Genomic DNA, 13,592 nt, shown 5'->3' on the forward strand with positions numbered 1-13,592 from the left:
CACGTGCGCACTGGGAGAAAAAAAAATCTAATTCTTATTAGATAGCTACATACTGTATATATAAACATGCCACAGATTTTAACCACATAGAAATTCTCCACACGTAGCAGCTAATTCTCATTCATCCCCAGGCACCACCTGTTTCAAAAATGACAGAAACGCTGCAGTAGCATAACCTGCAGCTGCTGTCTCTGTTACCTGTCTAGCCTGACCTTGCAAGAGCAAAACTGATCCCTGTCAGGAATCAAAGTATGTCAACTGAGGCTGCAAATTCTAATGAACAAAAAGTGACCTAATACATTTCTCTCTGGTGATCTCTTACGCGCCAGTTTGGAAAATTAACCTATATTGTGTTGCTGCCATCTTGTGGCAGACTTTGTTGAAACTCACATTAGTTTTTTTATGCAGCTGTAGAAAGAAAAAGAAACGTCACTCGAAGGCCACATTTGGCTTTCAAGCGACATGTAAGTTCAAGCTATTCAGGGCAACAATGTCTTCATGTTTACTGTTCAGAGTTTGCAGTTGTGATTTTTATGCCTTTAGTCTCTGGTTAAATAGTCTGAACATCCGACAAAATGCTTTTTTGATGCCAGGACATTTTCGCTACCTTGTTTTTCCCCTTTTTATATTGTGTAAGTGCACTGAGCAAAAATATTGAAAGACATGATAGCTGGATAAAAAATGACACAAATGCTAAACTCATAAACAGTTTTCTGCATAGCAGTACAAGCTTGCTCTATTTCCCCCAAGTTTTTGTGCCAAGTTATATACGACTGTAACTGAAATAAAAAAAAATATATCAAGAGAAAACGCCCTTGTGTAATTCAATACATTAACCTACCTATTGATTTCTATTGCTTGCTTTAATTATTAGATACATGTTATGTTTGTTAATCTTTCTCTATAAAATGCCTCTTGATATCTCGGAGAAGAGAAATAGGTCATGTAATTTAGTAGCCTACCTGCTAGGGGCAGAAGTGAGCTCTTCATGCCCTTTGTCTACCGAAAACCCATAAGACAAGTCGAAACTTGCGCATGCGCCTACCTCTGGTTTGTTCGACCTCTACAACAGACCGGTGAGTGCTAAGTCTCTTCCTGAGAAATTGAGATTCAATGACTTTTGAAAGCTTTCTGTTCGATATTTCCCAGCTGTACTATCTGCTGCAGTGCTTCTTCTTGTTGATTACTAACCATCTTCTTCCTGTAACTCTGTGCGGTCTTTGCATCCGAGCTTGACCTTTTTGCGTGTCGGCTCAAGCCGAATGATTAGTCTGATCATTCACCAAACGAAGCTGACTCATTGATATAAGCTTTAAATCGCTTCTTTAATTTTATTTGCAGACATCAAATATCTACTGGCTGCCCTGCCTCATCTGAACCAAACGATACATCGTGATGTATGCCTGTGCTAAGTTCGTCTCCACGCCCTCTCTGGTGAGTCCACTTGAAATGAATGGCGTCTAATCAAAGTTGCAAACGCTAAACAGCGCCTTTTCAGAGCGGGACAGAAAGCAGGTGTGTAGTTTGCGGTCTGTAAGGACAGAACGGTCACTAGCTACTCTGCAGCTAACGCTGCTAACACCCTGCCACCAAGCTGGCTTTGACCCTCTGCTAAAGTCAGCTGAGCTCATATCTGCAAGGACGAAGCAGTTTCAGTCAGGCCAAATCCCCACCTGTCTATTGTAGCCACACGGAGAACCGTGGCTTGTGATTTTACACTGATATAAACATACTGTACATGCAGCCAAAGCAAATGTATGACGTGTAGTTGAGGCCCAATTCTAGTTGCAGGTTTCTTTTTGTTGGAACAGTTGGTCCAAAGTAACTTTTGGTCAGTGTTGCTATTATTCCTGGGTTCAATTAATTTACCAGTTTATTTATTTGGATATATATTTAAATTGGACGATAAAGCAAACGTGTGTCTACCAATTTAATGAATTAAGGCCAGATGATGGCCAGATTAAGCCAAAGCTGCATTTTTTTTGTTTAATAATTTTACACATTTCCTCCAGTAACCAAGCAGTTAATTTGTAGACCCAGTCCATTGTTGGGATTTTCATTTGAAATGAGCTACAACAACAAAAATTGGGGGAAAAAAACAAGCTAAAAAATAAAACTCAACACCTGACAGAGCTTTTTAGTGAAAAAAAAGGGGATTGAGGAGTGTGTCATTTTATTTTTTTCTCATTCTCAGCCTTCATAGATTTGACTATTTGGTTAAAGATCACGCATTAAGACAAATGGGGAAAATAATAATAAAAAATAAACCGATTATCTTAAAAACGGTTTTAGAAATATTTCTTTTACTTAAAAAATTCTCAATAATTTAATAGAATCCTATTTTTTTCTAATGGACTCCATAGACATTATTTAAATACAAGATAAGTTAGGCATATAATGAAACAACAACAATAAAAAATATTGACATGGTAATTGATTATGTGTTTTTTTTTTTTTTCTGTTAACATGTATTGATGTATCGTATCGTTTGATCTGTCTTGAAATAAAGATGTCATTCCATTCGTCTATTCTTGGATATTGCTCTTCTATTACTTATGGAAAGTCAACAGCCTTGATTATAGAGACCACAAGCAACTCTCACACTTTAATTTAAATTTGAATTCAATGTACTTGCTGTTTTTTTTCTCTCTTTTTTTTTTTAGTTATTTTAAAAAACTTTTTATCAACCCCTTCCTTCACAGGTCCGTGTTGGATCCCGGGTGCTTTACAGACCCCTCTCAGCGGCAGTAGTCTCTGACAGCAGAAAAGCAGAGGTGAGGGCAGTCTTCAGGCACAGGTTATTTGGGCAGTGAGAACACATCATAGCAAATTTACTGTGTTTTCATGTGCAAGAAAAGTAAATTGAGTACTGTATAAGAATTGGTGGCAAATGACTCATTACTCAGATTCATTACTCGTACTCAAATAACTAGCCACTTACGATTTAAATATGAGGGGATGGATACGTTCTTCCTTTGGGAATTATGTAAAACATATTAAGTTTGCTTTTAGCTTTCTCCAGGTTATGTAATATACTGTGCATACTTAAGCTGAAACAAATGCCACCTCTGCATTAGCATGTAAGATTACCTGAACCTTGCTAAAGTTCAGAAATAATTTGTGTATCTCTGGTTTGAGTTTTATAGCAGAGGCAGACAAAATGCCTGTATTCCATTTTGCTAAGGCTAATGCAACCTGAAGAATAGTCTGTTATTTGTGGCTTATTTTTAGCCTGCTTAATTGTATGTCAGTCTTGAGTTATTTAAATAAGACAAATTATTTAAATGTCAAGATAAAATGCAGATTTTTATTTTAATACATTCAGGATCTTAGGTGTTGGCTTTAATCCTAATCCACATCAAAACCTTAAACGAGATGCTAAACAGGATTTTCCAACCTCTACACTTGAGTTTTTATTTGCATTTTTAGTATATTTAGAACTACAAAAACAAAATAGGAGCATTGAAATTACATTTTACCTTTTCTAAATTGTATAGAAAGACTAGGTGGAGTTTTGTGTAAATCTAACTTTTTGTTTTATGTTTTATAAAACACTGGCAGACTGCCTCACTCCTGGCACCACCAAGTCCTGCAGCCTCCCAGCAGCAGGTGGCAGTGCGGGGATTCCAGACCAGTGCTGTGAGTCGTGATATTGACACAGCTGCAAAGTTCATTGGAGCAGGAGCTGCCACTGTTGGTGTGGCTGGATCTGGAGCTGGTATTGGAACGGTGTTCGGCAGTCTCATTATTGGATATGCTAGGTATGACTTAAGGATGTTTTTAAAGCTTCATAAACCCCTATCTGGGCCTGTTTTAACCTCCTTAGCAAATACTTTCCTGGCCAGGGGTCTATTGGTATATTTATTGTGGTTAAATATTTTTCAACTTTCCTTTGTTGTGAGTTTAGAATTGTACATTTTCTATAAAAGCTAAATAAATGTTCATATGTTCTGGATAGAAGCTTCAGTACTTGGTATCCACCTTTGATCACAAGGATCATAAATCCTCGTGACTACATCTGTCGTACAGCCTTACAAATCAGGAATCGCAAAAATATTTCTTTGTCATTTAGTAGCTCTTTTTAGGTCAAGAAAAATGGACATAAGAATCTATTTTCTGAATTAACAACGTGTATTTTCATTACATTTAACTCCTGCTTTTTGCCCATTTTTTCAACAGGAACCCGTCTCTGAAGCAGCAGCTGTTCTCTTATGCCATCTTGGGGTTTGCTCTGTCTGAAGCTATGGGTCTCTTCTGTCTGATGGTTGCATTCCTCATCCTTTTCGCCATGTAAACACCTTGGCCCTTACTGTACAAGGACACATCATAATGTTAACAAGAGTCAGCAGTTGGAATAGAAGGATGATTTCAGCTCATTTTGTCTAAATCTTATCAGTGTTTATTGGAAGATTGCTAATGTGTTGAGGTTCTCTGCTAAACTCAAATCATTGTCATGATGGGTCTAAACTACTGTGTATTTAATTGAAAGGTTTGGTAACAAACATGCAGCCTGTAATTGAAGTAAAACACTTAATTCTTCATTTGTTTGTTGTGTTTTTCATAAACCTGATTTAGAATACCAAAGATACTCCTCCGCTTCCTCTTATGGGTTTTCATGTGACTGAATCGGTCAGCATTATTGGCCAAAATTATGTGCACATATAAATTAAACGTCAGATTTCAAGTGTTCACAGCACACAGACATATAAGGCAAAAGGATGAGAGCAATGTGCACAGGTTTTCCCAGCCATTTAGTATAGAAAAAAAACAGCTGTCTTAAATCAATCAAGTTTATTTGTATAGCACATTTCAGCAACAAGGCTGTTCAAAGTGCCTTCTTTACGACATAAAAACAGAAATACTAAGTTTAAGGCAGAAAAATATACTAATGTGCTTCCCATAGTGGTCACTAGTGACAGGACTTCAGCTATATTGAGTGGGGTTTCAACAGGCAGCCATGAAAATGTCAGTGAGAAAAAAAAGCGTGACATTTATTTGCCTTTGTTTTAAAGATTTAACCTTAAGAAAAAAATCTGAAAGAAAATTGCCTTTTCGTCTTGTGCTGAAAGTAAACTACTTAATAGTATTTAGACACAAGACTACTGAATACTGCGCATAGATTTTCAACGAAATGTTGGTTCATGCAGATCCAGTTTTCAGATCCGCTCCATTTTTCTTGATTTTTAGCAACAGAATTTCACAAAAGCACAACATGAACATCCGTGATAAAACATTCTGAATTAATTCAAAAAATTATCTTACAATTAAATGTACGTAAACGAGAGCTAATATAAAATACTGGATAACTTGTGCCCGATTATTTTTGTAATTCGAAATGGAACTGTATTTTGTAAAGCTATGGGGGACGAATTTAATGAACGTACCTATCAGGGGTCACCTATTTTCTTCCCCCCAAAAAATGTAAATGAAAGCGATCATTTAGTAAATTCATGGCATTTCGAGAATTCAACAGTGCTTCTTGTTCGGCGATTTTACATTATGAGGAGGAAGATTTGTCTGGAACCCAGAACAGCCCGGACATTTCTCCGGTGGCTGTCTTCGTTTGCCTGTCGGCCTGGTCCGGATGGTTCTTCATGGCAAAACAAACAGCAACGATCTCTGAAAAACAAGGTAATCAGCACGCGTAGCTTTCACGAATTGTGTTTATTTTAATAGTTTTAAAAGTAAAAGTGATAGACTGTCTTTAAAACAGCACATGTAACAAGTCAGCTTGTTAAATTATCAAGTCTTTCTGAGGGATATATTTGATCTGAAGTTTAAAATCGAAGTTAAAACTTGTACATTTAGATGTTTTAGCTCCTCTTTTTTTTAACATTTCTGTACCTGTGTCCGCTGTTTCCCGGAGTGTTTTATCCTCTGTTTCCACCAGGAGGCGCTGGTGTATTACAATTTTTAAGCCTGAAATAAAACATTTAAGCAGCATATTAACTTCAAATCTGATGTAGATATGTGTGTTTTCATTGTAAACTATTTACAAAAATACATTATCAAGGCTAGATTGATTTGCACTGGTTCCGAAATGCAAAACAGTAACCATCTTTATTTCGGTTTAGTCTTTATAAAATGCACCTTTTAAAAGGGCATAATGTGAACAGAAAAGGCAAAGAGTAGAAAGATACATTGATTGAGAAGAACACAGATTAATACAAAAATTATAAAAACATGTCATACTAACCTCAGAAGAATAAATGCATAATTCACAAAATGAGGTTAAGAAAATAGCTCATAATCGGTTAAAAACAAAATATCTGGAACCAGAGCAAAAATAAGACAAATCCCACGTTTATTTTGCTATCACGCACAGAAGGACAGTGTGTGAAAAAATGATCTCCATCTCTTGGTGCCAACATTATAGTGGATGTTCTCTTTTATTGTTTGTCTGTTTTTTTTTAGATAAGAAACACAGGTAAAAGCAGGAGACAGCCATGTCCAGCAGTCCTCGATCATTTTGACCAGCAGTACAGTGAAGAACTGGGAGACTTGTGGGCCTCTGCAAGGTGAATTTTATCTTGAATGATTTACCAGCGTTCTCCCGATCAGTAGATAAAACCGTCATTCTCGTCTTCCCTTCTGTCTTGCAGAGCAGTGCTGCTGGACCCTCCGTCCTGGCAGTATGGGGTCATGTTGAACCGCTTCAGCTCTGTGACAGATATCACACAGATTCTTCAGTCTCAGGGCTTTTCATCACTGCTGCCACAGACAGACGTCTCAGAGCTGCTTCATAACAATGACTCCGCTGTGTCTAATTCTCCACGTCAGGAAGGAAAAGACACTCTCTCACCTCATTTCTCAAAACGCCCTCCTGAGGACGTTGGTCTCCTGCCCTACACTACCTCTCATGCATTCAGTCAGGCCCATCAGTCTGAGCGTCCACCCAAATTTCCTCCTTCCTCATTACAATGTTACGTCCACCCACACCCCCTGCGATTTCCCTCGCAGGCCCACCGGCCGGGCCAGCTGAAGCAGTACTACCTCCTGAATGCTGCCTCGCTTCTTCCAGTGCTGGCTTTGCAAGTGAGAGATGGTGATAAGGTTCTGGATTTGTGCTCTGCCCCCGGAGGCAAAGCTGTCGCCATAATGCAAAGTGCAACTCCAGGTAAACAAGTAGCTATGACATGAGTTTCATTATATCATGGACAAGGGCTAGCAGGAGTGCAATCAAAAGAGATTAATATGTTGAAATAAAAGAGATTTGTGCATTACTATCTGCACTGATTATTACAATAAAAAAGGATTGTTGCTGAAAATTTGTCATGTTTTGAGCTTATTTATTACCAATTAAATACAAGAAAATCCTAATTCCTGTGTATTATTGGAGGTGTTTTACAACAAGAGCCTTTCACAAAAACCCTAATGCTAAAATGTGTTGCAAAGCTTCTGCAATGATCAACTTGTTTCCTATCCTATTAACTACTGGTAATCACTAATTCTGCCTGTTTTATGTTGCAGCTCTTCTCTGCTGTAATGAGCCAGATCCTCACAGACGGGACTGGCTGGCCAAAACCCTGGAGTCCTTTCTGCCTTCCTCCCTTTGCAGCAGAGTGATGGTGTCTGCACAGGACGGCCGCTTCGTTGGGCAAAGCGAAGCCGGTTTTTATGACAAGGTGAGCAAAGTACACCTGACGTGTTCATAGCCACTGGTAATTGCATTTTCTCTCCTCATCCAACAAATTAGGGTGATACACTTTTTATTTTCCAATTCCATGGTAACGAATCAATGAGAGCGGCGAGCCTTTGAACAGAAGCTAATAAGCCCCGCAGAAATAGAAGAAAAGCATTTATTCAAAACAGAAATTGAGACGAGGTAGACAATGGTTGCGAGGAAGTGGCTGAGAATGGTGCAGCATCATAAAAAAAGGGAGAGCAGAGAATAAAAAGGCTTACTTTTACCTGTCTGAAAGGTAGAAGTGACAGATTGTGCTGCTATGTTATAACACAGATACAAGATTCCTGGGACGATTTGTGGAATGATTCTAAAGTCACCTTTAGAGGTGGTCATTAAGTTATTGTATGTTAATGTGTGTAAATCATATAAGAAATGTAAGAATAAATGTATATGTTCACAAACAAATGTAAAATATCTCAAAACATGTCTTGCATTTAAAAAATATATATAGTGATGTCAAACTAAATTTGGATTAATCCTGTAAGGATACATGCTTGGTAAAACATGCCTCATATGTAGCCAATAAAATAAATTAATGAGATAATTTTCTATCATTTAGATAAAACACATATTTAAACCCTCAACCATAATTCATAAATTCTACAAAAAGACTTTTAAGAGCTGCTGCACATGGTTGATCCACAGACACCATGGCTTGAATCAATAAGCATAGCAAAGGAAACCCTGCAGCTAAACAAAAGGAAGATATTAAAATGCAAGAGTCGGAAAACTGAGAGCTGAAAGGGCCAAAACACACCGGATCTGTTTTGGTATCAGATCCAATGGAAAATCATATACACAGCAATTAAAACATGCAGGTTAATAAAGAATGTCAACATTCTTAATAAACATTAAGTTTATGTTTACACTGGTGAGCTTTCCGGTACAAACTTACTTGCTCTTACGAGTCCGTTGGTGCGTAAAAAAAAAAAACACAGATAAAAATGTCATCAGACTGCAAAACATTGGATGCAAGTGGTGTTTGGACCTTAACACACTTCTACAGAAAATGCAAACATAAACACTAATAACACCAAAGCAGAAAAACAAGTCCATAGCAGAAATATGGATAAATTCATATTATTCTAAATGTTCACATTAAAAGTCTAGATTAAGAAAAGAGGCAGTTTGCTTCAGGTCGAATGAAATACAGTACAGACCAAAAGTTTGGACACACCTTTTAATTCAATGAGTTTCCTTTATTTTCATGACTATTGATATTGTAGATTCACACTGAAGGCATCAAAACTATGAATAACACATGTGGAAATATGCACTAAACAAAAAAGTGTAAAACAACTGAAAATACCCCTTATATTCTAGTTTCTTCAAAGTAGCAACCTTTTGCTGTGATTACTGCTTTGCACACACTCTGCATTTTCTTGATGAGCTTCAAGAGGTCGTCACCTGAAATGGTTTTCACTTCATAGGTGTTGCTCTGTCAGGTTAATAAGTGGGATTTCTTGCCTTATAAATAGTCATGAAAATAAAGAAAACCCATTGAATTAGAAGGTGTGTCCAAACTTTTGGTCTGTACTGTATGTAATGACAAACTGAGTACTGCTACCAGAAAAGAAAAGGAATGCATATCTGGTAAAGGACCTGAAGATATATAAAAATCAATGGGAAAATCTTTGTATTTTAAGCAATTTTTTACATACTTTATAAATTTAAATTAGGTTTATATAATGCAGGGATTACCCAGGACTATACTGAAAGAAACCGATATTGCTACTGAGCAATGCATCAGTTAACAGTGATTTTTCTCAAGAGAGAGAAAAAAAAAGAACAAATGTTTTAAAGAGTTTTGTGTCCTCTCAGTGTTTTCTTTTTTTTTTGTTTTTGTTACTAAACTAAAACAGAAAAATGATTACGGTACCTTTAAAGAGTGGCTGCCTTCTCAGTTTTTTGCCAACAGTGCTGCCGTTTTCTCCCTGGCTGCTTCCTATAGAGGTCTCCCCAGCAGATTATCCACCCTGTCCTTAACATTCTCCTCTGTCACAGCTACCTTTCTTCTTTTTTTGCCTCTTCCAAGCCAGCTCCATTTCCAGTGTCCTTTGTCCACCAGATCTACCTTTCTTCTGCACATGTCCAAACTATTTCAGCCTTTCCTCTCTAATTTTGTCCTTTGTGATCCATAAGTTTCTTTTCTGATGCAACCTTCCAGACTTTTCCACTCTAGGACTAGGAGTCCACTGACTTACCTCCTCCCTTTTAGCCAACACTAAGCTCTATTTTATTAACAATATTAAATAATTGGGAAAAAATAATCTGTTTTATCAGATCTGACGATAAATTTGTGTTTTCAGACATTATTGGATACTTTGTTCTTGTCATTATCTGTATAAAGAATGACTGTGACTCTGAGCTGTCCATATTTCATGTTGTCCCAGGTTTTAGTTGATGCTCCTTGTTCTAATGACAGGAGCTGGCTGCATTCTAGCGACAAACTCCGGGGGCAACAGAGACTAGAAGACAGAGCCAGGCTGCCGGAGCTACAGACTCAGCTTCTAAGGTGAACCCAATAACACCAGACATAGAAAACACCTGCGAGGTGTACTGCTCCTTCAGAGCAGCTGAAACATAACAGTTTTGTACTGTGTAAAATCGATAAAGTGTGATAAAAAAGAAATGAAACACTGTTTGTCTGCCTCCTATAGGTCCGCTATATCTGCAGTGCGTCCGGGGGGTGTTGTCGTCTACTCAACCTGCACACTGTCAAGCTTGGAGAACTGCGCTGTAGTTGAGGCGGTGCTGAAAGACTTCCCTGATGCTGAAGTTGAAAATCTGTGGGAAGAGATCGCTTTGCCTCTGTCAAAATACTTTGCCGTTATTTCACTCCCTGGTCAGAAACAGACAGAGCCCAAGCCGTCCCTGCATCCACTGATTGGCTCTGCATCCACTTTTCATCATAAGCTCGGCATTCTGGTGGTTCCCCAGCCTGGCAGGACCTGGGGGCCAATGTTTTTGTCTCGAATTAGAAAAAAGAGATAGAGTCTGACCGCCAGAACAAAGCAGATAGGTGAAATGCTACTTCTCCGAGTCCTGTATCAATTCTTGAACGTCTTTTAGCACAAAACTATAGAAGTTTAGACATTCAGATGTAAACACATCAGAGCATAAAGGTTTTATAAAATTTCTAAGGTAAGGAACACTATTTGTAGTTGAAGTTCATCTGTCTAAGAGTGCTGTGTGAGATTTTACCTTTAAGCAGCAAATAAAAAGCAAACATGGCTCTTATCTCCCATTCATACCTCCTGCAATCTTCATCAGAGACAGATTTGTGTTTGCTGAATGCTAATCGGTGTTTAAAATCAAGATGCAGCAAATGATCATGTGACGGTAACAGAGCTGATTTTACCCATAAAATAGCAGAAAATTCTAATTAAGGTTATTAGGATTGTTTTAGTTGTGGAACATTAAAGCTCACTTGTTTGCCATCCAGTCTGAATCTGGACCAGACTGGGTTTTTTGGATCAAAATAATTTATGTGAAGCATTTCTTATCCACAGAAGAGTAGATATCTACATGTTGAAAAGTCATGGACAGCTAGAAATAAGCTTTTTATATGCACTTATATGGCTATATACATTTGTGTACAGAAAACTTTTTCTTTAATAACAGTTGAGATATGAGTTTTCCAGGAAGGAGTCTTGCTGTGCATCATTTTCTTTTTCCGTTTCTGCCATAAAAAATACAATGCTCTTTTCATGGTAGTAAGATGTGATGAACATTTTTGCTTGAACCTTCTCCAAATTTCAGACACAGCTGAATGTGAAGAAAAAATACATACTAGCCCCATTCTGTGATGATTTATCTTCATGAAGGCGCTTTATACGCGTTTCCTTTATTTTCTGGTCTTCAGGCGCTCCCTTTTACCTGGAATATAAATCTTCTATGTGAAAAAAGTTCCATTAGTTACAACAATGTAATGTTAATGTTTATTCATAGAGTCGCTGCAAAATCACAGACTGGCATCGTCCCTCAGGAGTCATTCCACATTGTGGAAACCTAAATATCATCTCAGCATTTCTATATATTGTGACCTACGGAACATCTTTAAGAAACAACAGGCTATTTTTATTGCAGAAACTGAAAAGTGGCATAAAGAATGTCTCACAAAGGTGTACGTTTAATAAGATAAATCAGTATAAATAGAAATGTCACAAAGATTATCTGTTCCTTTTCCCTGCTCTTGTCTGAATGAACACAGGTTTTAATTTTCCCTGTCGGTAATCTTACATCTGTCAGGTCTGTTATTACACTGTACCTCCTCTCAGTGCAGCGGAGAGACGATCGTATCATCTCTTGTGGGTTATTAAGTTGAAGGACTGCACTTGAGTCATGCTTGAGCAAAAAGTAGACACAGTTTCATCGTGGCGCTGCAGCTTTTCATTAGACTGTAATTGCTCTGGTCTGAGGCAAAGGTGCATTTAAGGTAAATGCATGTAGTTCACATTCTGAGCGTTTCAGGACGAGAAAGTATGCTGTTGCGTAGGTAGCGTTGTGTGGAAACTCTGTGCACTCAAATATAAAAGAGCTGGTGTTTGAGAGCAAATCCCCGTGAGACACAGTCGTAGAGATGATTGCTGAAATAAGAAAGCTGCAAGAGCTTCATAACAGCCTCATCCACTGCTTCCTTTTGGTCATATAGACACAAGCAATATTTGCTGCACTTATATGGCTATTTTTGTGGACTGCCCCAGTTTTTCTTTACTTTTCCAGTTTTTTTTATTGAAAAGTGACTCCTGTCTGAAACGGGAATGCCATTACACCACGAAAACGGCAACACCAATTAAAATCGGCGAGATGTGGAGATCATGCGACGCTTCATTGGGGTTAACTATGTTGCTGACCTTTGAGTGAACCCTGGTTTGTTGATGGTGCCCATATTGCTGCGTTTCCTCAAGGGGAGAATCTCTAAGCAGCTTTTCCTCCACTTCAAAGGCAGCGAATGTAGGCCTGCTTTGCATAATCAGGTGGAGAGCTGCTTTTTGCCAGAGAGGCAGGAATTAATTTGTGGCACCACCAGATGTAATCATTAAAACCTTAGTCATTGACAATAAAGGGAGAAGAAGAGGGAAAATTAGAAAAGGAATTGTAGAACAGTAAATGGAGTTATAAAGCAATGTGGAGCACAGGATGGTGCCGAATGCCACAGGAAAGCATAGCAAAGCGGAATAATCTGAGCTCAGCTAGGAGGGTTTTTTTATCCATTCTGGCAACATTCTCTGTTTGGACATGCTGGCATGAAGTTAATCCTTACTTCCCTCCTAACCATTCACTATGTGTATTTCATCATATTGGTTGTGTACAAAACGTTGAAGTAACATTCAGAAATGGATCCAAATTTTAAGGTACTATATGCCAACAAAACTGCAAGCCACCTAGTTATCTGTTTATAGGTTTCAACATGACACTCGCAGCCTCCGGGGGGGATCTTATCGTCCAGTTTCACTGCGGTCATTAACGTTTTTAACAGCAGGGAGCTGTTTTCCAGAGAGAAAAAAAAAAAAGGAAAAACAGCTGGAGGGCAGTTTTGTTGGATGTTTAAGAACAACCTTATTTCTCCACGGCATAAATTCAGCAATGTGTCTGAAACAATTCTCTTGAGATTTAAGTCCGTATTGACAGGGATAGCAGTTGTTGCAGATCTGTCGGCTCTGCACGATGCAAACTTCCCATTCCACCACATCCCAAAGGTGCCCTACTGGATCGAGATCTAGTGACAGCGGGTTTGAACTTTAAAAAGGCAGTAGTGTACCTAATAAAGTGGCCACTTAGTGTACACTCGTTAATATTGCTACTTTTAATTCAATATCTGCGGAGCTGCAATACAATGTGATGGGCGTGCTGTTTGTAGGAATTTTTACGGTGAAGTGTTTGACAATGAATGACATGGACA

General features: G+C 38.2%; 2 protein-coding genes across 2 annotated transcripts; both read left to right on the plus strand.

Annotated features, from left to right (window-relative positions):
* Positions 1-985: 985 nt before the first annotated feature.
* On the plus strand, positions 986-4,541 carry LOC102232895 (ATP synthase F(0) complex subunit C3, mitochondrial-like). The gene is made up of 5 exons (XM_005806744.2): positions 986-1,076; positions 1,342-1,434; positions 2,703-2,774; positions 3,562-3,761; positions 4,180-4,541. Exons 2-5 carry the CDS (start codon positions 1,396-1,398, stop codon positions 4,292-4,294), a joined length of 426 nt encoding a protein of 141 aa, XP_005806801.1. The 5' UTR covers positions 986-1,076; positions 1,342-1,395; the 3' UTR covers positions 4,295-4,541.
* Positions 4,542-4,836: 295 nt separating this feature from the next.
* nsun3 (NOP2/Sun RNA methyltransferase family member 3) lies at positions 4,837-13,190 on the plus strand. Its single transcript, XM_014471667.2, has 6 exons — positions 4,837-5,631; positions 6,415-6,518; positions 6,603-7,117; positions 7,471-7,625; positions 10,081-10,202; positions 10,348-13,190. Exons 1-6 carry the CDS (start codon positions 5,359-5,361, stop codon positions 10,679-10,681), a joined length of 1,503 nt encoding a protein of 500 aa, XP_014327153.1. The 5' UTR covers positions 4,837-5,358; the 3' UTR covers positions 10,682-13,190.
* The last annotated feature ends 402 nt before the right edge of the window (positions 13,191-13,592 follow it).

Source organism: Xiphophorus maculatus, chromosome 4 (assembly GCF_002775205.1).
Source record: "Xiphophorus maculatus strain JP 163 A chromosome 4, X_maculatus-5.0-male, whole genome shotgun sequence".
In the NCBI taxonomy this organism is placed as follows: domain Eukaryota; kingdom Metazoa; phylum Chordata; class Actinopteri; order Cyprinodontiformes; family Poeciliidae; genus Xiphophorus; species Xiphophorus maculatus.

Excerpts from the sequence above, each read along its gene's own strand:
- LOC102232895 (XM_005806744.2), top strand. The coding sequence starts at position 1,396 with ATGTATGCCTGTGCTAAGTTCGTCTCCACGCCCTCTCTG. Across the intron at positions 2,775-3,561 it reads CTGACAGCAGAAAAGCAGAG|ACTGCCTCACTCCTGGCACC; the intron begins GTGAGGGCAGTC and ends AAACACTGGCAG. Across the intron at positions 3,762-4,179 it reads CTCATTATTGGATATGCTAG|GAACCCGTCTCTGAAGCAGC; the intron begins GTATGACTTAAG and ends TTTTTTCAACAG.
- nsun3 (XM_014471667.2), top strand. The coding sequence starts at position 5,359 with ATGGGGGACGAATTTAATGAACGTACCTATCAGGGGTCACCTATTTTC. Across the intron at positions 7,118-7,470 it reads AATGCAAAGTGCAACTCCAG|CTCTTCTCTGCTGTAATGAG; the intron begins GTAAACAAGTAG and ends TTTATGTTGCAG. Across the intron at positions 10,203-10,347 it reads CTACAGACTCAGCTTCTAAG|GTCCGCTATATCTGCAGTGC; the intron begins GTGAACCCAATA and ends TGCCTCCTATAG.